The sequence below is a fragment of the Rhinatrema bivittatum genome, chromosome 5 (assembly GCF_901001135.1).
Source record: "Rhinatrema bivittatum chromosome 5, aRhiBiv1.1, whole genome shotgun sequence".
In the NCBI taxonomy this organism is placed as follows: domain Eukaryota; kingdom Metazoa; phylum Chordata; class Amphibia; order Gymnophiona; family Rhinatrematidae; genus Rhinatrema; species Rhinatrema bivittatum.
The window spans coordinates 353,387,588-353,413,558 of record NC_042619.1 but is presented as its reverse complement, the minus strand read 5'-3'; the positions used below and the strand labels follow the sequence as shown (position 1 = coordinate 353,413,558).

At 43.1% G+C, this 25,971-nt stretch overlaps 1 protein-coding gene across 6 annotated transcripts in view; it reads right to left on the bottom strand.

Moving 5' to 3' along the window:
* Positions 1 to 4,348: 4,348 nt before the first annotated feature.
* Positions 4,349 to 25,971, bottom strand: part of ADPRHL1 (ADP-ribosylhydrolase like 1) — an 81,711-nt gene continuing 60,088 nt past the window's right edge. For 3 of the 6 annotated variants that reach the window (XM_029604652.1, XM_029604654.1, XM_029604655.1), the window contains one exon: positions 4,349 to 9,127. In XM_029604652.1, the coding sequence (XP_029460512.1) occupies positions 5,359 to 9,127 (3,769 nt within the window). In that variant the 3' untranslated portion in view covers positions 4,349 to 5,358. Of the gene's footprint in view, positions 9,128 to 10,818; positions 10,921 to 25,971 lie in introns of all 6 variants that reach the window. The other 3 variants (XM_029604653.1, XR_003857155.1, XM_029604657.1) reach the window with 3 other exon arrangements.

Sequence of the window (25,971 nt, the reverse complement as noted above, 5' to 3'; positions counted from 1 at the left end):
GAAGAATGAGGGGGTGGGGGGAGCCGGTGACGGGGGTGCAAAGAATGTGGGTTAATGTGGGTTAAGGGACTGGGCTGGTGAGTGGAGCGTACTGATGGGGAAGGGAGCGACCTGAGAAATAGCCCACGTCTCCCAGCTCCTTCCAGAAGACTCCTGGGTTTGTCTGCTCCATCTCCTGAACTGATACCTGGATTTCCCCGCATGGCAGGGCTGCAGCTTTCCACTCACAGCCTCCAGCCCCACCGTTCCTGCCGTTCTCCCCATTATTTGTAAGAATTTCAAAACACATAAAATCAAGATCAAACTGTAGCACGAAAGCAAAGAAAGCAAAAAGAAAAAATTCATCTATTAAAGACCTGTGATTATAAACATTGGCATACTCAATACATGCTAAATTAGCATCACTAAACTTTGCCGTTTTATGAGGTCTGGTATTTGAAAAAAATATTTTTTCTCACTTGAGGTGATTAATCATTTGGGTAAAAAAAACTGTGGTTGTACAGATATTTGTGGTAAGATAGACAATTTAATTATACATTTGCAAGGATAATTTAACAAAAAAATAAATCTCCTAATTGTAGTACCCCTGGTCTCTTCAAGAGGAAACGCTTCCTTCTAAATTGAGTTGATCCGGCTTCATCGGGGAAATTATAGAACATAACATTTGCGGTACAAAAGAGAAGTATTAAAAAACAAACCCCTATCAGAATCCACTACCAGGATAACAATCAAAGTAGAAACCATCACTTCTTTTTATCTTCCCCCTCTTTGACGGACAGTCACGACAGTGTAGGGGCAGGAGTAGCAAGTGCACATCTGTTCGCCAGCTCCATGCGCGCCCGCCTACCTTCTCCCCATGCCACACTTCCAGTCTGCAGAGGAGGTGGGTGGCCCTCGATGACAGGGTCCGTCTGTGCGCTCTCCACTCCTGTCCTGACGGCGTCATGGGTTGAAGACGCGGCTGGGGACAGGAGGCTGGAGGGCACGAGCAGAGCGGTGGGAGAAGGGAACTGGGAGAGCGCGAGGCCGCAGCTGAGTGATTGGGGGGGGGGTTTGAGGTGGGGGTTACCGACAGAGATGTGGGCTATGGGACAGAGCTGGAGGATAGGAGTGGGGTGCGTGAGATGGGTTTGGGAGTATTAGAAAGGGTTATGACCAGGATGGAAAAGGAGCAAGAGAAGGCGTATTGGACCTGGAGGACTGGGGGAGTGAGAGGGGCAAGGCTGACGAGGGATATGAGAGAGAGAGAGAGAGAGAGAGAGAGAGAGAGAGAGAGAGAGAGAGGAAGAGAAGAAGGAGATGAAATGCAGGGGAAATGGAAAAATGGATTGCAGGTAAGAAAGAAAAGAAAGGCACTGGAGCTAGAGAGGGAGAGGTGAAGTAACGGGAGAAGATGGGGAGGAAAGACAGAGGAAAGCTGGTAAGGGCTGGGGAGGGGATGAGTACAGAGGGTGGAAATGGATAGATGGAAGAAGCTAGGGAAAAAAGGGGGAATGGGAGGGCTGTGGAAGGAAAGAGAGGGGGGGGGGAGTTGGAAAGTTTATAGGTAAAAGGTGACACCATGGATATTGAGGACTAGTAAGCACAAAGGGGTAAGAGACAGAGAAATGTGGAGTGCAAGATGGTAAGGAGGGAGAGAAAGTGATGGGACAGGATCAGAGGGTGACTGGAGGGTACAGGAAAGCTTGAAAGGGGATGGAGAATAAAAGGAAATGAGGGAGAGACGTGAAAAAGGTTGGAGAGCACATAGGCACGTGCAGGTGTGCATAGAGGAGGGAAGGAAGGTGAGAGAGCCAGAAAGGAAGGGAGGAGGATAAGAGTAGATGGAGCTTAATGAGGGGAGCCATCATCTAGTGAGAGGATACCCGAGAGGAGTCATTTGAGGGGGGAGCTGGGGAGGTGAAAGGCTGAGACAGGGAGAGGAGGAGGAGGGAGTGAACTCTGGCTCTGAGTGGACAGAGAGCCAGAAATAGAGAAGCAAAAGCAACAAGAGTGCAGGGGAGAAAGTGAAGAAGACAGGAGAGGGAAGAAATGGAAAAGATGCTAAGAGGTGTTAAGATGTATAAAAAGGAAGTGGGGGAAAAAAAAAAGACTGGAAACAATGCGATGGCTTCTTGGGGATTGCATTTCAGCTTCTGCATATTTCTAGTTCTGGTGTGTAGTCCCTTTATTCTGTATTTAGTGGGGGTTTGTTTATGTTCCGCATGCATTTTCTATGTAGAGATCTATGGCAGTCTCATTTATTTTATTTTTACAATAGGTGGTGTATTGGGGTTCTAGGGCCTCGTGCAATATTTGCTGTGTTGCCTTTTATAGGCAGGATTCTTGCTGTTTGAATCTTGGCAGTACTTTTATGTTATGTCAGGTCTGCAGTATAGGTTCTGAGTGTCTTTTTGGTAGGGTTTTGGAAGGACGTTTATGTCGCTCTTACTGAGGAGACACCAGAATGTTTTGGGGTTGTTTTTTTTTTTTGTATGGTGAGCAGTGAGGAACAGTGTCCTAGTTCTGCTCTGCACCTGTTAGAGAACGGTTTCTGGAGATGCAGATTATATGTTTACAGATTTGGAAGTACAGAAATTTATATTAGGGTTCTGTCCCATCTTGCATAGACTTTAGACTTCATTCTCATATAGGACAATTGGTTCAGTGATGCTAGTGAATAATTTTAATAGTTTTACTTGGTGATTGAGACTGGCCAGGATCCCTTTCTTGCACAGAAGGTCCTTTGGACTTTCTTATAGTGTCTTTATAGCCATTTTAAAGTTCCCAGATGCACTTAAGTGTCAGGCCAAAGAATGCATTGGTAAGGCGGGTGTGCTCTACTTAACGTAGAACTATGATGGCAGATAAAGACTTATCTGGCCCATCCCAATCTGCCCATGCACATTTCCTGCTAAGATTCATAGTTCTGCCCTCTTCTGCAGAGATCCCGTGCTCTGTTAAATTACAATGCTGTCTCTATCACCGCCACAGATAGGCTATTCCATGCGTCTACTACCCTTTCTTGCCCATACCTGGCATACTTAAATGTATTTTTTTTATTCTATTTTTTAATTTATATTTTTATTATGTTCTTTATTTTAAATGTTTTTGTTATTATTACTGTAAACCACTTTGTTCAATCATGCATTGGTAAAACGGTATATAAATGTGTTAAATAAATAAATAGGGTTTAGGAATCACCTAAACATATCAAAAGCCTTGCTGAAATCCAATGACACTCCATTTAAAGTTCTCCTCTGATTCAACTTTCTTCTCACCCAGCCAAAGCAATTGATCAGATTCGTCTGACAGGACTTACCTGTGGTAAAATCCATGCTGCCTCTGATCCTGTAATCCAGGACTTCCCAACCCTGTCCTGGGGACCCACACAGGCAGTCGGAGCTTTTCAGGATATCCAGAATGAATATGCATGAGATAAATTTGCATGTACTGGGGGCAATATTCAGCCGAGCAGCTCAGCTAGCTAGCTGATAACTATCTGGCTAATTAGCAGGTTATTGCAGTCCGGGGGGTGGGCAGGCATTATTAGGAAAGGAATGGAGAATAAGACAGAGAATATCCTAATGTCTCTGTATCGCTCCATGGTGCGACCTCATCTTAAGTACTGTGTGCAGTTCTGGTCACCGCATCTCAAAAAAGTTATAGCAGAATTTAAAAAAAGATACAGAGAAGGGCATCAAAATGTTAAAGGGGATGGAACGAGTTCCCTATGAGGAAAGACTAAAGAGGTTAGGACTCTTCAGTTTGGAGAAGGGATGGCTAAGGGGAGATATGATAGAGGTCTTTAAAATAAATGAGTGGAATGGAACAGGTAAACATTAATCAGTTGTTTATTCTTTCAAAAAGTACAAAGACCAGAGGACATACAATGAAGTTACTGGGTAATACATTTAAAACGAATAAGAGAAAATATATTTTTTACTCAATGCATAATTAAGCTCGAATTCATTGCCAGAGGATGCAGTGAAAGATATTAGTATAGCTGTGTTTAAAAACGGTTTGGGCAAGTTCTTGGAGGAAAAGTCCATTAACCATTATTAAGGTAGAGTTGCAGAAATCCACTGCTTATTCTTGGGATAAGCAGCTTGGAATCTGTCTACCCCTTGGGATCCTGCCAGGTGCTTGTAACCTGGCTTGGCCACTGGTGGAAACAGATTACTGGGCTTGATGGATCCTTTTGTCTGACCCATATGGCAAGTCTTATGCTCCCCATCAGTAGGCTAAACATAGCTCCTCTACTCTGCTACTTGTAGGCAGTGAGATGTGCTCCAATGGGATTCGAGAAGGAGAGAGAGAGAGAGAGAGAAGAGGACAAGGAGAACTGTAAGAACAAGTTTGTGACTTATTGGGGACACCCAATCGGAGTCTTCAGTCCCTTGAGACTGAGTTTTATCCTTTTTTTTTTTAGCAGTGTCGGAGGGGGTTCCTGTCATACATAAGGCTACCCCGCCTGCTCGGGGCCTCACTCAATCCAAGCCCTGGAAGGTGAGTGTCTCCCCAGCCCTGGTAGCAGAGACCCATGCACAGACCGTAGGACCTGAGATTCACTGTGCTGCTGCGGACAGAGTTAAATGTGCCATGGTTTCATCTGATTTACCATTCACTATAAGATTCTAATTCTGGACACGAAACCAAATCCTCCAGCATAGTTATTGGCATTTACAGCACCCAGAGTGGACAAAAAAACAAAACCCATTACCTCTCCCCTGGGAGAGAGAATATAAAAGGCAGCCCTGTCACTCCCAGGTGCTGAAAGATAATCCTTTCCGTGCACCAACAAAGGCCTCGTGCCCTGGAAAGGAAAGAGACTTATATAAAAGAGCTAGCTGGAGTGAACCAGCCCCGAAAGAGACAATAAATTTGTTTATGGCCCCCCCATCAGTGTGTAGCCTGCACCCGGTGACGGGGGTTACACTTAACCTAATTAAAAAGTGAACAGCATTTAGTATTTGGTAGTGTGATTAATTACAATGTTGAAAGATTAATCTCGGGGCAGTCCATACGAGTACTTTGCCAATGGCAAACAGCTGTTGATTACAAACTGACAAAATTAGCTGCTATGCATGCATTTGTTTTGTTTCATTCACAGTAATCTACGTGTTTATGGCAATTGTGTAATTTTCATTCACAGAAACATGATACTGTAAATACAACCTGTTGATTAGCTTTATGTACATGCAGAAACTGTGCTTCTTTTAGTTACATTCCCGGGGTGACTGGCACATTCATTGAAACTGATAAATACTGACTGACATCTATTCAACTCTCACAGGGCAATAGTTCTGGGCACAGAAGTAGGATTAGACAATGTTAGTTGTCAACGTGACCTTTTTTTTCTTTAGTGCTGGCTGCGTTTTAGGTGTAACGCTTAAACGTGTCAGGCACGGTAATGATAAGTGGCTTGAATGACGGGTCGGGAGAGTTCTCATTCCCACTGTAGCTTTCTGCTGTGTACTTGGCCCTCTCTGGGCACTGTGCTTCCTTCTTTGTTTTATCGGAGGCATTACGGCTCTTTTCCTCTTTTGTGGTGTTTTTCTGTTTCACCAGGTCATGTACTTTTGGCATCTGATGCTTCTGCCTCTGAGCTTTGCTTGCTGTGCTCCTTGCAGAATGAATCAGGTTAGTTTGTGGTTGAGATGTTGGGTGTAGCTCAGTTTCCTGCACTGTTGGCCTTGTTTGTGCTTGGCATTCAACTTGACTACGTGAACTTCTTGCTAGGCTTGGCTGCGGCTGGTTTTCAGATTGACTAAGTGGACTTGTTCCTGGTCTTGTTTGTAGTTGGCTTTCAGATTGCCCACTTTGATATGTTGCTGGCCTTGGTTGTTGCTGGCTTTCAGACTGACCCCATGGACTTTTTGCTGGCCTTGTTTGAGGTTGGCATTCAGATTGCCCACTTTGACGTGTTGCTAGTTTTGGTTGTGGTTGGCTTTCAGACTGTCCGTATGAACTTGTTGCTGGCCTTGGTTGTTGTTGGCTTTCAGACTGTCCGTATGAACTTGTTGCTGGCCTTGGTTGTTGTTGGCTTTCAGACTGTCCGTATGAACTTGTTGCTGGCCTTGGTTGTTGTTGGCTTTCAGACTGTCCGTATGAACTTGTTGCTGGCCTTGGTTCTGGTTGGCTTTCAGACTGTCCGTATGAACTTGTTGCTGGCCTTGGTTCTGGTTGGCTTTCAGACTGTCCGTATGAACTTGTTGCTGGCCTTGGTTCTGGTTGGCTTTCAGACTGTCCGTATGAACTTGTTGCTGGCCTTGGTTCTGGTTGGCTTTCAGACTGACTCCACGGACTTTTTGCTGGCCTTGTTTGAGGCTGGCATTCAGATTGCCCAGGTAAACTTGGTGCCGGCCTTGGTTGCAGTTGGCTTTCAGATTGTCCACGTGGACATTTTACGGGCCTGTCCTTAACATTAGTGGTTAGAGTATCATCATTCTTGCTGGGATTTGGAAATATTTCTGGTTTTTGCTTAATTTTCCTCCCTCCACTGCCAGATGCACGGACACTCTGGCCTCTAGGATCCACTATATCACCTTTACTCGATGAATGCATTAAGCTTTTGTGAACTGGCAGTTGGATGGTTAATGATGCTGTTTTGATAGGAGGCTCCACTTTATAAAATGGCTTAACTACCACTGGGCAAAATGATGGCATATTTTTCGATACTTTCTGCTCTGGGAAACGTTTTTCAACTCCAAAGAAGAGATTTCTTTTCGGCTCAGCAAACCCTGTTCTCGCCTCCGTGGATTTATGCTCGTGCACCCCAATGCCAGAACTCGCACTACTTGCAATGTCCGGGATATTGCCGGTCACAGATCCTCCTACGCTGTCATCAAAAGGCAAGCTGGCAAGAGAATTTGCTTTGCAGGATCTCTCATTTTCACTCAATTCCCAGAATGTAGAATCCACATTATGCTTAGCTAATTTGGAAGCCATCCGATGGTCAACATGCTGCCCATCAGATAAGGTGGGAATCTGGTCTGAAAGGGCATTACTATTACAGGAAGCAGCAGAGCTGTTTACTTCAGGAAGAAAATCAGATTCTTGATTGTCAAAAGCTATTTTAGTCTTAACTGGGTCCTTCTGATTAGTCATGACCTTGGGCATTCTATGTTCCAGTGGCTTTAATGGTCCTTTGCATTGTGCATTAAACGTGTTTTCAGACAATTCATCAATAGGCGTTTTATGACTATTACAGTAGGACTCAACTGTTTTTTCCCTTTGTCTTTTAAGAGCCTCTTTTCTTTTCTTTTGTATATTGAATGCCACATTCTCTTGTCTTTTATTTGTAAGGCTTAAGTCACTCGTGCCAGTGGGGTCATCTGTTGGTACCGTTTGTGCACAATCCAGCATCCCTTTCACTTGTTTGAACTGTTTGCTTCCCCCCATGCTTTTTGGGATATTGTCATCATACTTTATATTATCTTTGGGGTGGATTTCATCTGCATTCACTGTTTCTGTACTGAGACCACTTTGTTGCTTGGATGCCAATCCCGTCATCATGTTTTCTTGTGGGTCCTCACTGGGATGCGCGCAATGAGATCGGTCCGTATTTTGTTTTTGCTTCTGCAGCCTGTGTTCAGGTAGTGTCTTGCTTGGCTGACTTTCAGACTGTCTTTCTGACGTTTCTCCATGCGGCTCCACCCTCTGTGTCCTCAGACTCTCTAGTGTGCTGGTTAATTGACTTGGCTGCTGCTTACCTACCATCGTTCTCTGTGGTATTTCACCGCTGGGTTTATCTTTGGTATAGGGCTCATTGTGCTGTGACATCTGCGTAATGTAATTAACTTCTTTTTTGCATGGTCCGTCTGCCTTCTTCTGTTCTCCCACCGTATTACTAGGTTGAGCATGATCTGTATAGCAAGAATCACCTGTTTCGTCCATGTCAGCCTGACGATTGTTTTGTATTTCATATTGTGTGTTTGTCATCACATGTGCAGTTATACTGTTACCATACCTTATATTATATGTGCTGTAGGGCTTACCTGCTATTGCCATTGTAGCTTTAGGCTTATCTCCTGTTTTGTACTTCTTATTTACTGGCATCTTATCATCAGGGCCAACAGTCTCCGTGCAGTGGACTCCACTTGGTTGTACTGTCTGTGAACCAAAACCATCTAGTCGTTTGTGGTATTTACCTGCAATCGTGTTTTCTGGTATTTCTTTACCAAGTTTAGCATTATCCGTGCAAAGTGTTTTATCTGGGTGGCTCACTGGGATGCCGTGCTCAAGAGACTGACTTGCTTCTGGGCTATAAACTAACTGAGTTGAGAGGTGGACAACCGTTGCAAGTTTCAGTGCAGGCCTCACATCCGTTATGCACAGATACTGAGGTACAGGGGGATTTATATAAGCAGCTGCCATCGTCGCAGTCTTTAATACGGTGGCCTTTGCTTTGTGAATGGGTGGCTTCGGTAGGCCTCTTCGCTCCTTTTTCTCCCCTTTGTGTACCAGCGACGTCTTCACTTCTGCCACTGAACACAGGGAGCTGTTTTGTTCAAACTTCTCCTTCAGCTTGCTCAGCACAGGGTTCTTGCTGACTATTTTAGGCAGGCTGTTCTTAGCGTCTTTCAGTTTCCAAGCCCGTGATTTCTCTTTCGCTTCTTTTTCCTCTGCCGCTATGAATTTCTTTAAAATGCTCTTCACCGTGTTTTTGCCGACGGGAATATTCCATTTGGCCCTCTCGGAGGAGCTCGTCTTTTGGATCTCCTCCTCTTCTTCATTCTCCTTGCCCGATTTAGCAAGGGCGCCACTTCCCAGGCCTCTCGTGAGCCATTGTTTTTCTCTCACTATTAGTTTCCCAACCTCTCTCATCTTCTTGATTGGGGGTTCCCGCAGACTCATGAACTTGGACTGCAAAAGCTGAAATCTTGTGGGCCGCTTGGCGGTGCTGCTGATACTGTTGTTGCTGTGGCTGGGTGTGCGCCGGGGCCCGATAACCTCTTTGACCTCCGCGTTCTTTGCCTCCTTGGACCTTGCCTGTGGGTTGCAGCCGGCGAGCTGAGTGATGTAATGCAGCAGGCTGCTGAGAACGGCAATGTCTCCTGGGTTGTCAATCTTGAGCTTGATCATCCTCTTCAGCACCAAGGGGTCTACTGGCATCTTATCACCGTGAAACATTGTGCATTTGGTGCTGCATAAGACAAAATGAACGTTCTTTTGTAGTCATCAACATTACTGCTACGTTTTTGTTTTGCTTTGTTCTTTTACATGCTATACTATGCCGTGTAACATGGAAAAAGGTATTGCTGATGTACAGTTTGGTAACCAAGTCATGGGGTGAGACATTACCCAGATCTGGGAGACAGACTCTAGGCCGGTCCTGGCTTTTTCACCTTCCTGCCTATTGCACTGTAGCGAGCTCATTACAAACCTCAGGAGCAGGGCTACAAATACCACCGTGAATTAAGGTACATGACGAAAAAACCAGGATGGGCCGAAAGTCTCCATCCAGATACCGGGTCACAACACATGCCTGGGTTAGTGGTCAGTTAACGGCATGCACAGTATTATAACAGCTTGTAAAACAGATTGAAACACATACAGACAAGTTAAACTCTCCCCATTAAACTTACAACTGCTTATACGTTTTCTGGATTATCATGTGACCTCATGTCCAGTAACACTAGCAAACTATTTCCCCTCTTCTTTGTCACTGTGTTGTAAGGTTAGTAATGCTAATGAGCTTATATTTGTAAACCATCTAAGGAATAGCGGTATAGAAGTATTTTTTTATATAAATCCCCTCTGACCGTGTCAATAATTTCCCCTCCAAATCTGAAGCGTGCAGGGTAGCCATTGGTGAAAAGAGTGGGGGGGGGGGGAAATAAAGTTTCTTATGTAACAGCACCCGCGACAATGCCATCTCACCACTGCCTCGTTCCTGGGCTGCGTCTGAAGGAGCAAGCCTGCAGCACTGGTATCTCTCCTTGGCTCAGAAGCCTTCCCAGAACTTGGGGATTTGAAATACTCTCACCCCGCTGGCCCTAGCCCACCCCAAATAAAATACCGAACTCGGCCCGGCAGCTACAGGCGGAGGGCAATGAACATCAGACGGGACTGGAAGGAAAAGCAAAGGTCAACGTCTTAGGCCAAGGAAAGTCTTCATCCAATGGGATGACGGGCCCCTTGTCCGTGAGCTCTCTTTGTGGAAAGGTTAGGCCTGCAAAGTCAGCCTGGCGAAACATTACACAGTTGCTTGCATTACGCGGTTTATTTATTGTTTTTTAGGATGACCGCATCTCAAGTGCATAATAACAATGTTCTATTCCTGACTTTGAGTGTTTGCTAAGGGACTGAACTATGCGCGACCACTGGCTTGTGGTAATAAACAAAGGTCATATTTGGTTTTAATAAAACCATTCGTGGCAGACTAGGTGCTTTCTCCTGACATATCAGTGGTGGGATATTCGAGGTAAGACTCACCCCCCCTCCATTACCAGGGCAAAAGCACCCACTCTCTATAAACTCACAGGAGAATTGGAGTCCGATCCCTATTTGTTTCTACAAACTTCCATCTCAGGCTCAGTCGCTCATTCTTGATTCACCATTACTATAATTTTCTTACCTACTTATTCTTGGTACATGAGGTTAGATTATTTTTATGAAAACCTGTTCTGCCTTTTGGTGTTTACTCGGTAGATAGCTGAAGGAATGCATCACGTGTAATATTAATTAGCCCATCACTTTTAGAAAGCTGAAAGTGCTGTGCATCCTGAGAACAAAATAAAAGTTTGACCTAACAAAAACCTTGATTACTTTTTTCCCTCCCCCACCCTGCCATTCTCCCCCTCGCTGCTGGTATTCCTGGCACATGCAGCCCACCTGAGCACTCAGGTTCTGGAGGCTCCTGATTCAGAAATGTGGTAGAGGGCTAATAGCGTTGACATCGATTATGAGGAAATTCAGCAGGCGTTCATGCAGATACTGAAAAAAAAAACCAACTGAACATTCACTAGTGCAGTGCAAAGCATAACAGTGTTTTGTTAGTGGTTATCGGCTAGGAAATATCTCTCTGATCCATTTATAGCAGTTGAAGTCCTACCCAGATGATCTCTCCCGACAAACTGTGGGCGTTGGTCAACAGATAAGGTATTGCTAATTACGTAGATCTGTACAGCTCTGGGTACACCTAGTAATGCTATGGAAATTATAGGCAGTAGTTATGCACAGAATGGGAAAAAGACTCTGTTTAATAAGTCCATTTGTATCTGCAGTGTTTGGGGAGACCCTAATTGTTTCCCGGATCACATAGTTCATGTGACATCCAGGAAAGGAGCATCCCTATAACACATGTTATAGGAAGAGTGGATGCCCTGCAAAACAAACAGCTAGCTGCAGAAAATGGTACTAGGACCAGGGGACATGCCATGAAAACAACAAATACAACTAACAATTTACAGCAAATTTCTTCTGTCAACACACGATTAAAGTATGCAACTTGCTACCAGAAAATGTGGTCAAGGCTAGTAGTATAGTTGATTTGAAAAAAGGTTTGGACAAGATTTGCAGAACAGGCCCATTAATGATTATTAGCCAGATAGATTTGGGTGTTTCCATCTCGTATTTCTGCAAGCAAGCAATATGGAACAGAATTTCCTTTTCGAATCTTCCAGGATACCTGGATTGTCAGAGAAAGGCTGCTGGGCTTGATGGACCATGGGTCTGACCCAGCATGGCAGGGGAATCTACCGAGGGAAAAAAATGTACAACCTATGGTAGAATTTCATGAGAATGCCAAGATTAGCAACCTTATGCTTGCAGTCATAAGTTAATGGGCCTGATATCTAAAGGGTTTTTCCCATTTTGTATCTTTTGCATTTAGATATGCAAGACCTTGGCTTAAATTCTCACCTCAAAGCCTGGGAGATGGTGGTGGTAGGCCTGCCTGCTTTTCTGGCTTTTTTTTGCACCAGGTTTAATCATCTCTGGGCAGTGAAATACACTTGGTTGCCGGATGTGACATAGTAGTATAAATGTATATAAAATACACTTTTAATGCACAAGTATAAACAAAGATGGACCCAGAAAACAAAAATCGGAAGCAGATTCAGTTAGCTGTATAGCAGTGAAGAAATTTCAATACAGGGCATTTTATATACACCGATCTCCGTTTTCTTCACTGCTATACAAGTATAAACAAATACATATGATCATTTAAAATCTAGTATTCGATTGCTCTGGTAGATTGAAATTGTAATGGCCTTCAGGGCTTTTTTTTCTATGTCTGAATTCTGCAAGTATAAGAAACATAAAATTATAGTTCAGTCACCCTTAAGGAAATACCTATGTAGCAAAGCAAAACATCCAGAAAACCATTACCAGGAAGTTGTTTCAGAGTAACACTTCAAATAAAAGTTTCAGATGACGAGAAGACAAAATGTAAAAGAAAAACGATATCTTATAAGAATGGAACTGTTCAATACATTTATGTCAAATACATGTATTCTAGCAAGGCACTGAATGCTAAATTTGGTGCTTCGTGCAAGTTAAAAACACATGCATTATTGTGTAACACTCATGTGAGCATTACCAATAATGCTAAATAAGTATTGATGAAACACACGACAAAGATTAATGAGCTGTATCACGTGCAAAGCAGCTCATTAAGGGCTCACTAAGCCTCCTGATATGCGATAAGCCTGGGAAAGTTAACTAGACCTCAAGAAGTGTAGTTAAATCTCCCCCAAGATCATTGGCATGCTAACGCGGCTGCTGGTGCTTTTGCTCCCCTCAACTCCACCTGGTCAAAATGATGAGATGGACGATGAAATGCTGAGAGAAATTAGGAAAGTTAATCAAATTTGGCAGTGCAGTAATAATGGGAGATTTCAATTATCCCATTATTGACTGGGTAAATGTATCATCGGGACATGCTAGAGAGATACAGTTCCTGGATGGAATAAATTTCGGCTTTACGGAGCCATTGGTTCAAGAAAAGACGCAAGAGGCACTATTTTAGATCTAATTCACAGTGGAGCGCAGGATTTGGTGAGAAAGATAACGGTGGTGGGGCTGCTTGGCAACAGTGATCATAATATGATCAAATTTTAATTAATAACTGGAGGGGGGGGGGGTCAATAAGTAAATCCACAGCTCTAGCATTAAACTTTCAAATGGGAAACTTTGATAAAATGTGAAAAATAGAAAACAAACTGAAAGGAGCAGCTACAAAGGTAAAAAGTGTGCAAGTGTTAAAAACTACCATCTTAAGCACAGTCCTTATGTATTCCACGCCTTAAGAAAGGTGGAAGGAAGACAAAACAATTACCAGCATGGTTAAAAGGGGAGGTGAAAGAAGCTATTTTAGCCAAAAGATCTTCATTCAAAAATTGGAACGAGGATCCAACAGAAGAAATAGGAAACATAAGCACTGGCAAGTTAACTGTTAAACACTGATAAGACAGGTTAAGGGAGAATTTGGCCACAGAGGCAATAACTTATAATAAAAAAACTTTAAAAAATATATCCGAAGCAGGAAGACTGCGAGGGAGTCAGTAGGACCATTAGATGATCGCTTAGCTAAAAGAGCACTTAGAGGAGATAAGGCCTTCATGGAAAGACTAAATTAATTCTTTGCTTCGGTGTCTGAGGAGGATGTTGGGGAGATACCCATTCTGGAGTTTTTCAGGGGTTATGATTCAGATGCAAATCATGGTGAATCTGGATTGACAAACTGAAGAGTAACAAATCACCCGGACTAGACGGTATACATCTCAGGTTTTCTGAAAGAACTCAAAAATGAAATTTAAGATCTATTACCTATCATTAAAATCATCCATTGTGCCTGGACAGTGGCCAATGTAATCGCAATATTTAAAAACTGCTCCAGAGGTGATCTGGGAAACTACAGACCAATGAACCTGACTTCTGTGCTGGTAAAAATCGCCAGAGTGCTGAAAAAACCGAGAAATGAAATTGCGGACCTGCTATTGGAAATTTGTAAACTATCAATAACATCATTTATGGTACCCGAAGACTGGAGGGTTGCCAATGCAATACCAATTTTTAAAAAGGGATCAAGGGATGATCCAGGAAACTACAGATCAGTGAGTCTGTCGTCTGTACCAGGCAAAATGGTAGAAACTATCATAAAGAATTGCTGAACATATAAATAAGCATAGTTTAATGGGACAAAGCCAACATGGATTTAGCCAATGGAAGTCTTGCCTCACAAATTTGCTACTTTTTTTGAGGGCACAAAAACATATGGTTAAAGGTGAGCAAGTTGTTATAGTGTCTGGATTTCCAGAAAGCATTTAACAAAGTCCCTCATGAGAGCCTTCTTAGGAAATTAAAAAGTCATAGGATAGAGGGCAGTATCCAAATGTGGAGTGCCAACTGGTTAAAAGATAGAAAATTTTCCCAATGGAAAAAGGTGAATAGTGGAGTGCCCTAGGGATCTGTTCTGGGACGAATGCTTTTTAATGTTTATAAATGACCTGGAAATGAGAACAACAATTGAGGTGATCAAATTTGCAGATGACACAACATTATTCAAAGTAGTTAAATCATAAGAGGATTGTGAGAAATTGCAGGAGGACCTTGCAAAACTGGGAGACTGGACATGCAAATGGAAAATTAAATTTACTATGGAAAGTGCAAAGTGATGCACTTAGGGAAGAGTAACCCAAATTATAGCTACACAATGCAAACATCCACATTAGGAGTCACCACTCAGAAAAAGGATCTAGGAATTATCGTTGAAAATACATTGAAATCTGCTCAGTGTGCAGCAGCTGCCAAGAAAGCAAAGTAGAATGCTAGAGATTATTAGGAAAGGAATGGAGAATAAAACAGAGAATATCATAATGCCTCTGTATCACTCTATGGTGCAACCTCATCTTGAATATTGTATGCAGTTCTGGTCACCACATCTCAAGAAAGATAGCAGAATTAGAAAAGGTAAGTTAGCTGGATAGGTAGCTACTCTCTGGAATGCCCCAGACCCAATATATCCAGCTAAGTGGTGCCAAATATCAAGACTAAAAAGGTCTCATTGCAAACTAAGGAATCTCAACAAGCATAAAGATCCCTATTTTGCCACAACAGGAAATTGATTCAGAAAACTAAGAATAACTGTGCTTAGTTTTGGACACTGTTTTATGTCATCCCCTGTATTACTCCAGTAACAGCAGAAAATATACATTAAAGTGAGTCACACTGCTTGAAAATAAGTGTTGGAAAATAAAATATTGTAAAATGAACTATGGTTGATTAAAGATTAACAAATGAAATATGTTATAAATACTAGACTTGCTTAGGAAAGGAATGGAGAATAAAACCGAGAATATCATAACGCCTCTGTATCAGTCCAAGGTGCGACCTCATCTTGAGTATTGTGTTCAGTTCTGGTCACCACATCTCAAGAAAGATATAGCAGAATTAGAAAAGGTACAAAGAAGGGTGGACCAAGATGATAAAGGGGATGGAACAATTCCCCTATGAGGAAAGGCTAAATAGAAGAAGACGGCTGAGGGGGGATATGATAGAGGACTATAAAATGATGAGTGGAATGGAATGAGTAAACGTTAATCAGTTGTTTGCTCTTTCAAAAAGTACAAAGATCAGGAGGGACACACAATGACGTTACTGGGTAATACATTTAAAACTAATAAGAGAAAATATTTTTTTACTCAATGCATAATTAAGCTCTGGAATTTGTTGCTGGAGGATGTAGTAAAAGCTGTTAGCGTAGCTGGGTTCAAAAAAGGTTTGGACAAGTTCCTGGAGAAAAAGCCCATTAACCATTAAGGTAGAGTTGCAGAAACCCACTGCTTATCCCTGGTCGTTTCTTTTTGGCTTGGTTTAGGTTCTAATTGTTGGCTATTCAGTTGCTAATGACTTAGGAGGTTTCTACGATTCTCTTTTTAACATCCTCTCTTTTATCCTGGTCTTTCTCTAAACTTGTTTTCCTCAGCAGCAGCTTGCAGTGAAAATGATGGGCAAAGCATGAACAATATCAGAGGAGGACCTACTGATGGCATTGGGTGAACTTTCACATTTTGGTGCTAGCAGGGTAGGAGCAATTGGGCATTACTACTCCCCGGGAGACCATTTAACGGAAGGCCAATGGGGGTATATTTTTTGTTATTTTGGTTGGGTACGAAAGATAGGGCAATGGTCTTCCTACTGGACATATGTCCCGTGGGCTGGAATACTCTGGGCTAGCTCCTTCTTCATTTGGGGTCTGCTGCCCATTTATTCGCTTTCTCGTGGCCAGTAATGTGCTCATCACTACGTGCACATCTTTCAGGTCCCCAGGAACCAGCATTACTGCAAACATGGCTTAATGCCCTTTAATAAATCCCACATTCAAACCGAAGGGGAAAGGATTAAATTGGGTCAATATCACGTGTTAAAGCACATTTATTAATGCATTTTAGTATATAGGTCCCATAGAGCAGATTATAAATATTTTAAATAAAATATAAAATTAGCTAAAGGAATGAACCCATGTAAAATTATAATTTATATTTAAACTACTAATTTATGCTATACTGATGAAATATTTTGTACTTTTTGTGGTTACACTAAAACTACAACGTTAGTAAGCTGAAGAAATGTTATATAAAAAAGATTTTTTGGGCTCAGTGAGATGAGAAGAAAATGTTTTCTGCCCCCTTATGATTCTGTACATGAAGGGGTACATAGACCACCTAAATGCGCTTTTGAGCCCGTAACGAAAAGCACCAATTTTCATCTTTATTTATTTATTTTTTACAAGGGATTTTGGGTTTCTCTGTGACTCAACGTGTGCTTGTACACGTCCACATTTAACAGTGATGGTGTAAGTCAGCCAACATCACGCATACTTTTTTTTTTTTTGGAAAGTAAATACAGGCGTGGAGTTTGCAAGCACACCTCTGCTTCATCTCTCTTCTATGCAGCCAAAAACCCGGATATGGCTGACTTAGGCAGGCTCACTCTATATTTACCTGTGTAAAAGAACTCCTAAGCTTTTGAAAATTTACCCCCAGGCCCGAATGATTTACAGCTCGCTCAAAGGACAACTGCTGCGGTGTTTGAGAGAGTCTACTACATCATCCGACGTACATATTCTTACTCAAGGAAAAGAATTCATTCCCCAGTAACCAGCCATTCCGTATATCAGTGGTTCTCAACCTTTTTTCGGCCGGAACACACCTCACAGATGGTTCTCACATGCGTGACACACTGAACATGTGACCGTCATGGGGCTAAATGTAAACATGCACTCTGCATCCACAGGAATCCCCTCAACCCCTCAGCAATGAGTGCAGAGCAGATCTAGGGCATTACCCTGTACAAATCGCCATACAAAAAAAGATATTCTGGTTCTCATGACATCCCAGTAAAAGCAAAACAAACTCCCTTTACTACCACACACAATAGCCTTCCTTATGAAAAGGCAGTAATTTACCACTAATGCATATCCTATTGAGAAAACACAACAAATAAGATTGATACAAATGCCTGCATGCTAGTAAAATACCTCACCTCAGTCACACACCCTTCACCAAGTACAGAAAAACCACAAATTATAAATATGGAGACAGAAACTGGAATGGAAACCCAAAAAAGTCACTCTGCATGCAGTGCGAACCTGGAGAAATGGAAAGAGAAATATAGCACCTAACATAGTCCCAGGATTTGCAATAATGCACACAAACTAACCCGCACAAAGTTACACCTGTATTATGGAACACACTCAAACAGTAACAATCCTACCTATGAAGAGGCAACACTACAAATATTTAACCAGGCCCTAAACTCTAATACACCTCCTATTAAGAAAACAGAACAAGCCAAGCTGCTATAGAGCCCCACACAGAAATAATTGTAAAACTATACTAATAAATGTTACAAAACAGCTGCTGAACAGAATAATATCCAACAAAAACAAAAAATTATTATAAATTGTCCAAATATCAATACAATATTTCAAAACAGCAGACACATCACATAATACCCAATAATTAAAATGGCAGTCAATCAAAAAAAATAAACGTAAAAAGTCACCTTTACTTACCCTCTCCAGCAACTCACATACTCCTTTCCCTTCCAAGCCAACAGCAATCACCAGAAGCAGCAGTGGCTGCTGAAGCTCTCTCCTCACAGCGCCCACAACCAGTCACTCAGACACAGTCTCTGTCTCACACAGATCAGTAAATTCTCTAACCAGTTTGTCTCATCCACACACACGTCACCTCCCTGGCCAGTCTGTCTCACAACACGTCACCTCCCTGACCAGTCTGTCTCACAACACACCACCTCCCTGACCCTGTCTCACACACACACACACACCAATCATCTTCCTGACAAGTCTGTCTCTCTCGCTCATAGAAACACATCACCTCTGACCAGTCTCTCAATCACACACACATGCTCTCAATCACACACAAACGCTCTTGCTCCTTTTCTACCACACACCCACAAAGCTGTCACACACACAGATACACACAAAAAGCTGCCACACACACACACACAAGTTCACGTGGAGCCTCTTCTCATTGTTTGGCCCAATAAGCCTGGACTCCGCTCTTCAGCGCCGCCAGCCTGGCCTCAGACGGTGGCACACAGCATCTCTCCGCTCTTCGGCCCCAGGCAGCTGCACGCAGGGTCTCTCCGCTCTTCAGCCACCACCGGCCTGGCCTCCAGTGGCGGCGGCACTCCCCTACCAACCGCATCTGCCAGTCCGCCCCAGGGGGTGAAGGGAAGCACAAGCGGGGCAGTGGGACACCGGGAGCCGCGACACACCTGCCAGTGCTTGGCGACACACCGGTTGAGAATCGCAGTTGTATATGGTATGTGACAGTGTTAGCCAGGGCCGTTTCATTTTGGATTTCATTTTTTGTTTACTATTTGTTGATTTTTTGTTTTGTTTCGTATCTGTGTTTTAGCATGTGTTAAAACAATTTAGCGCATGCTAAAATGCTGAAGTAAAAACATAATTTAGATTTTTTTTGTGTGTGTGTTCCAGATGAGCAGAAACACCAAACAAAATAAATATTGTTATAATTTCCCTGTTTAAAAATGGCAGCACACCCCTATTAAGAAACATTTCAGTAGTATATTTGGTGCCAGCAGGCAATTCTTTCAACTACCCCTAAGCGTGTATAACTGCAGCTGTTATTGCTTTGTGCGTCGACAGAAATATTTGTTTGTATGAGGGTCATTTTCAAGAGGGGATTTAGCTTCCTAACCAGAGAGAGAGGCGGCTAGATCCCTTGCTGGAATATTGCCCCACACAAGAGTTGCTTAGTATAGCCACATAGGATAATTTCTTCTAGGTGTTCCTGTGGACATACAGTAACTTGATTTGGGGAGAAACCTACATGCTTATGCATGCCTATTATGCATAAAAATTCCCCTCCCTAACCCCCATCTGCTGAAGTATCAGAGGCAAAGCGTGTGGGCACTTTTCCACCCTCATACCTTTAGTGAATTTCAAAAGTAGTATCATCTGGGTAGCCTCTCTAAGCATTCGCTAAAAATGTGGGTATGCGGCTTTATGAACATTGTTCCCTACAATCCAGGACTCTCTCAGGCTTCCCCTTTCTTTGCTGCTTCCACAAATTCATAATTTTCAGACTAACTCAGAAAGGTCAGCGGGGTCAGATTCTGGACACACATCGTTCTAGTCCGGGTTCTCTCCTCCCCTCTTCTTGCCGCTTCAAGAGGGCTGACTAAAGAGAGGGTCCATTAATGTATTTAAAACATTTCTATATAGTCATCTCGGCCATTACAGATTGCTCAAGGAGGTGTACAAAAGATAAAAATAAATAAATAACTGCTCGGGGCCTTGTTCAATACAACCAGGGACGAAGCTTCCCTTAGGCAAAATAGGTGGTTACCTCTTAAAGGACCAAGTCATACAAAACAAATATTTCTATCAAAGAACGGAGCATTAATAGCTGCAATTGTTCCATGTTCTATTACCCTGCCTGATCAATCTTGAAGGATCACCCTAAGAAGCTTTCACCAATTAAAAAAAAATACAATTCATAAAAATAAATTTCATAAAGATATATTTAATAAATACACTTCATAAACATAATAGAAAATAATACAAACTAAACTATAATAATGATAATGATTATTAATACCCTATCACTCAGCCGAAAGTCACTTCCTACTCTCAAAGGGGAAAGGGCCAGCAGAGAACATATTATATCATATTAGCACAATTACATTTACTGTAACATCCCCCTCTGAACTCACCCCAAACCCTGTTTTTTTAAGGCCCCTTGGCTCCGATAAATAGAAAGGAAAACCCATGGTTATAAAGCGGGTTTCATGACTTGAACACTAGTGTACCAAATATTAAATCTGGTATTTCTTTTGTTCCTTGTCTGAAGCTCCAGAATCTGTTACTACGTAGTGACCTTGGTTCGTCAAGGTCTTGATAGTTTGCTTTCTCTTCCTCTTGGAACTGGCCCAAATGACTAAAGTGTCACTTCCTTATGCAGTCTGAAAACCAAAACATTTCGGTTGCATTCATCCGTTCAGACAACTCTAGGAATTGGGCCAAGGTCTGTAGGAGCAATAATATAATATCCCCCCTATCGTCAATGCTTTTCCTAGCTTAACAGGCAATAACATATTATAGTTACATATGATTCCAATGGTACTACTGTCAGTGACGAAGTACTCTCCCAAAACAGAGCAGAGCTGTAGATGCAAGGAATTAAAACAGTAAACCTGCACAATAAACGAAAAGATTCCTGACTCAAAAAAAGGTTTACGGTGTAGGACGAGCAAAGAATGGTGGAGTTCGTGTCGCTTAAATGCGTTGGCAGTGAAGGGACACGACACATTGGAGGCTAAAACGTCAAGACCATCCAGAGGCGGGCGTAACCAGAGAAGTCAGGGAAAGTAAGGCACATGCAAGGCAGGGAAAAACAGCTCCTGAGGTTGGAGTGGAGGGAAGAGCTACCCTAGTACCTTATGGTGGGAATGTAATTCTAGAATTAGTGGGACAGTAATTGGGGGTGATCTGGGTATAATACATCAACAAGCTGAAGGATGCATAAACCAAATGGATTATAAATTAGAAGTGGGGGGGGGGGGGGGGGGAACAGCGACAGCTGAGGAAGACAGCCTTGAAAGTTAAAAAGAGAAGACACCAGGGAGCAAATGGAGGCAGTCGGGAATGAGTGTCTTAATAGAGGGGGAAAGGAAATAAAATATTATTAAATTTATCAGTCGCATGCAGAGACTGAAGAAAAGACCAGGGAAGAGGTTGCTTCAGCACTCAGCAAGAGAGAAGTCCAAATCTCGTTAGGGTTTTAGAGGCAAAGACAAAAAACGAAAGAATGGACATTGGAAACACTGGAGAGGAAGCAGTAGGGGGGGATGACTGAATGTTGAAGGAGCAGGAGAAAGGTTAGCTTTCAGGAGAAAGGCCGAGAGATGACTTGAATGCTAGTATTAGGATGGGGAAATATGGCAAGAACAATGAAGGGGAGGCCAGTGATTCAGGTTTAGGGTAGGTTGCTCACAAAGATGATAAAAGGGACAGCCCAGAAGAGATCGTCCACCCCTCGTCTCCTTATTCTCGATTACAGCAGAAACCAAACGTCATTTCTGAAATTATGGAGCTATAAAGAAGCCGCAGAAACAGCTTAAGCACTTTCAGAAGTATTCCAGAACCACAGAATATTAAAGCTATTCGTACCTACTTGTTTCACAAATGTAAAAAGTTAAAATAATGATGTATACGTTGTGATGCAATAAGATATATGGTTGGTTTGGGTTTTTTTTTTAACCATCATATTGGCAGGTGTTTAAGTGCAGTATGTTGAGGCTCTGGCCTTACCCTGTCCAATAGCATAATTTTATTACCTCTGAAACTTCTAAACATTTCTTCATAAAAGTGAAGGGTTTTTCATCCGATTTCAACTATAGTGCACATGAAATGAGATTTATAAGGTGCCATTAAGGACATAATTGAGGTTACAGAAACATGTACATTATGTGCTGAAATTCACATAACCCATATACTGAAAATCAGGTTCTACATACTGAAACACATGGACCTTTTTACTGAGATAATATCCCATACTAAAAAATTAATATACATAACATACTGAAAAGTATCATCAGTGAGACGTCTTTTGTCCCTCAGCCATTTTGGCTATAAGCTGAACTTCGCATTATCCTTATCAGCTCTATTTCATGAAAACAGAAAATGATATCTAGTCTGCTCAATTTCCTTTCTTTTGCAAAACCATAATCTCTACTTGGCTTCTGTATTTTCCTTCACTTCTTCACAATTAAGCAGCCTCTATGTGAATCCTATGCTTTCTCGATTCCCACTCATGATTCTGCCTCCACTAGAAGCTGTTGCATGCATCCACTAGGGATGTGCAAGGCAAAAGGAGTTTGGGTTTTTTTTTTTTGGTTCATTAATTTCGCAGGTCAACTCCATTCGTTTTATAGGTTTTTCAAATGAAAACGAAAATTTTATTTGTTTCGTTCATTTCCCATTAAAGTCAGTGGGGGAAGCAATGCAATCTGATTTGAGCTTCAAAAATCAGGATTTCCTAATCCATTCTAATGAAACTTATGGGTAGAGAACATCAGAAGGGAGAAGAGACCTTCAAGGCACCAAGGACTGTGGCAAAGTGGCATGAACTGCCTAATGCACTGTAAAGGGGCAAAAGGGTGCCAGCAGGGGCAGGAGTTCCCCAAGGCCGCAGCAAGAGCGTCAAGGACAACCCAAGGCTTCCAAAGAGGGCACAGATTACAGTAGCATGAACCTCCAAAGGCCGCATGAAAGGGGCAAAGTGGCACGACATCCTAAGGCATCACACGAAGGGGGAGCAAAGCAGCAAAGGTGTAGGGGGAAAAAACAAAAAAGCCCCAGGCACCGATAAAGAGACAAATTGGTACAAAGAATGGCACGAATACCCCAAAGCACCGCGAGAGGTGCAGAGCAACCGTGCGCAACGTCAAGAACCCCCCCCCCCCCCCCCCACGAGGTGTAGACTCTGGGATACAGCAGCAAGGCAGAGTGGGAGCCAGACGCCCCCCGTGCGCATCATAAGAGGTAGAGCAGCAAGGCAGAGCGGCAGCACAATCCTCGAGGCGTAGAGCCTGAGGTACAGCGAGAAGTCTGTGTGGCACAAAGAACCTCAAGGTGGCTCAACAAGGGGTATGGCACCAGCAAGATCCCCAGAGGTCCCCACTGTCCAGAGGAAAGTCGGCCGGATAAACCTATCTGGCTAACCCCGAAGGTACATTCAGTAGTGCAGCTGCACTAAATGCTTCTGAATTTGATCCTCCTAATGGGTAGAGTCTGGGGTAGGGTAGCAAGGATGAATGGTAGCAAGATCCCCCCCCCCCCTCCCCCAAGGTACGTCATCAGGAACAGGGCAGTTTCTCCTTGCTTGTTCCTCTGTCCTAGCTATTTGCCCTCTTCTCCTGCCTCGGCTCTGTCCTGGCTGCTACCTCACTCGGGAATTTCTTGGTCGATATACTTACTGGTCTCGCTGCAGCGCTCTTCAACAGGCCACAGACCCGAATGGGAAAACAAACCTTTGAAACCAAAATTTTTGTTTGCTTGTTTCGTGGGCGTCTTCCATATATTTCAAGGGTCCACAAACGAAACAAAAAACGGTCTCATATCATTTGCTGCATTCTACTCATTTGTTTCAAACGAATGCACATCCCTAGCATCCACTGCCCTTCCTGTTAAAGCAATATTTATTTACTAATGTACTCCTGAGTCGACCTGCTTTGAGAGTCTCATATTATGACTTCTTACTCGAGAACTTCCTTTCTGGTGAAAAAAAAGCTTGCAACTAGTGCATTATTTATATTTTGATACTTGAATGATTTCATTTTATCACTCCACGTAAATTCTCATTTGGTGGCGGTTTTCATGCAGACTCTGTGCCATTTCCTCTGTTCTGTCTATATCCTTTTAAAGGGGTACAGCCTCTGGAAATGGACACAGTACTCCAGATGAGCTCTCACCAATGATTTACAAAGAAGCATTGCTTTCTTTTTTTTTTTTTAAACTGGGAGTGCCTCTCCCTAGACAACAATATCTTCTGTCTCTGGCACAATTTATGTAGCCCAATGATCATTGAATACGATCATCTCAATATCCCTTTCCTGTTTGTTGTACATTAGTATCTCACCCCCATCCCTTGGTTTTCTGAACCCCCAAAAGCATGATTCTGCTTTTCACATGCAACCTTAGCTGCCGAGCTCTTGACCACCCACATTTTTAAGCTCTCTCAGATCATGTCACCTTCTCATTTTGTTTACTGCATCAGGTGTCTCCACCCTTTTGCAGATTTTAGTATCATCTACAAAAAGAAAATTATTTATTTCTTACTCAACCCCCCTTTGCAATACCACTTATGAAGATATTGAACAAGGATGGCCACCAGAACTGATCCCTGAGATACTCTACTGATAACCGCCCCCCCCTTCTTTGAAGTGAACTCCTTGTACTATTACCCTCTGATAATTTATCACTCAGCCTGGTCCTAACCTAGTCAGCTATCTGTAGGCTCACCTCAAGGCTACTTACGTTTATTTATGAGCCTCTGATATGGGACAGTGTCAGAGGTTTCGCCGAAATCAAAACATAAAACATCCAATGCCTGTCCCAGATTTTTTGGTTACCCAGTCAAAGAAACTGATCAGATTTACTTGATGTGATTGCCTTCTGATAAAATCGTGGATCCTGTGACCTGCTGGATTTAAGACATCTCACTATGCTCTCCTTTATAAGTGGCGCCATTACTTTACCTTCCCCACTGAGGTCAGACTAACCAACCTGAACTTACCAGCTTCCTCCATCTGTCCATTTCCAGTATTAAATAACTGAACAGATCTGTCTGTGGACTTACCAGAACATCTCTGAGCTCCCTTAAAATCCTAAGATGTTTCCCATCCGACAGGAATGTGCATTTGTCATCAACGAATGGGAAAAATGGTTTGTTTTGAATGGAATGAAAATACCCAAAAGTTTTGAATAAATTTTGTTTTAATTCCCTTGCAGAGATCGGGACAATTCCAGCCCAAGGCCTGTCTGGGCTGCTCCAACCCTTCCCCTCCTGCCCTGAAAATCTAGGCTTGGGGCCCATCCTAAGTGGCTGAGCCTCACAGAGCCCAAGCCGGGGCCTCCCCAAGTTCCGTCAATAGCCCCTGAAATGTGCGCTGGGGCAAACTTAATGGCGCCAGGCCCACCTGAGACACTTCGGTGCCATATTCTAGGCGGTTGACGCCACTTTTAAAAGGATTTCTGGGGGCAGGAGTGAACAGGCCTCACTCCTGCCCCCTTCCTGAAGGACCCCCCCCCCCCCCCCCCCATCAGAAATCGGTAAGTGGGGAGCTGGGGAGATCCTCGTCCCCGGACACATATTTCTGAAGCTAGCAGAGGGGCTCAGGGAAGCTCTAACTGGGCTTGATGAGGCCCAGCCGGATAGGCCCAGGCACCAAGCATAGATCTATGGGGGTGGGAAGGATGTCAGAGGGGCCTGAGCAAGCCTCAACCCCGGCACTGAGTCTTTGGTTAAGGGCTGGGAGAGGAGTGGAAGGCCTTGGGGAGACTCATTTCAGTTTGATTTTTTTGAGAGGGGGGGTGGGATTTTAATGCTTTCTTTTGGTGTGGAAAACAAACTGAAGAAACCTGCAAAACACAAAATGAACCAAAACGAAATTATTGGGCCTGCGCATCCCTCCATCTGACCCCGTTGCTCTTTATACCTTTCAGTTTGGTTAATTCCTTGTGAACCGCTCTTTTTTGTAAGAGTAGAATCTACCAGTCGTCCTTCACCAGCCCCTTCTTTGGTGAACACTGAACAAAAAAAGTATTTATTCTGTATTTCTGGGGGTTTTGGTTTTTTTTCCCATCCTCCACCTTGTCACCTCCTTCTGCACCTCTTCCTTTCACAGGTATTTTCCCCTTTGCTGTCCTGACTATCTTCCCCCCCCCCAGCCCTTCCAGATTTTCTTCCTTCTCCTCCTCTCGTGTAA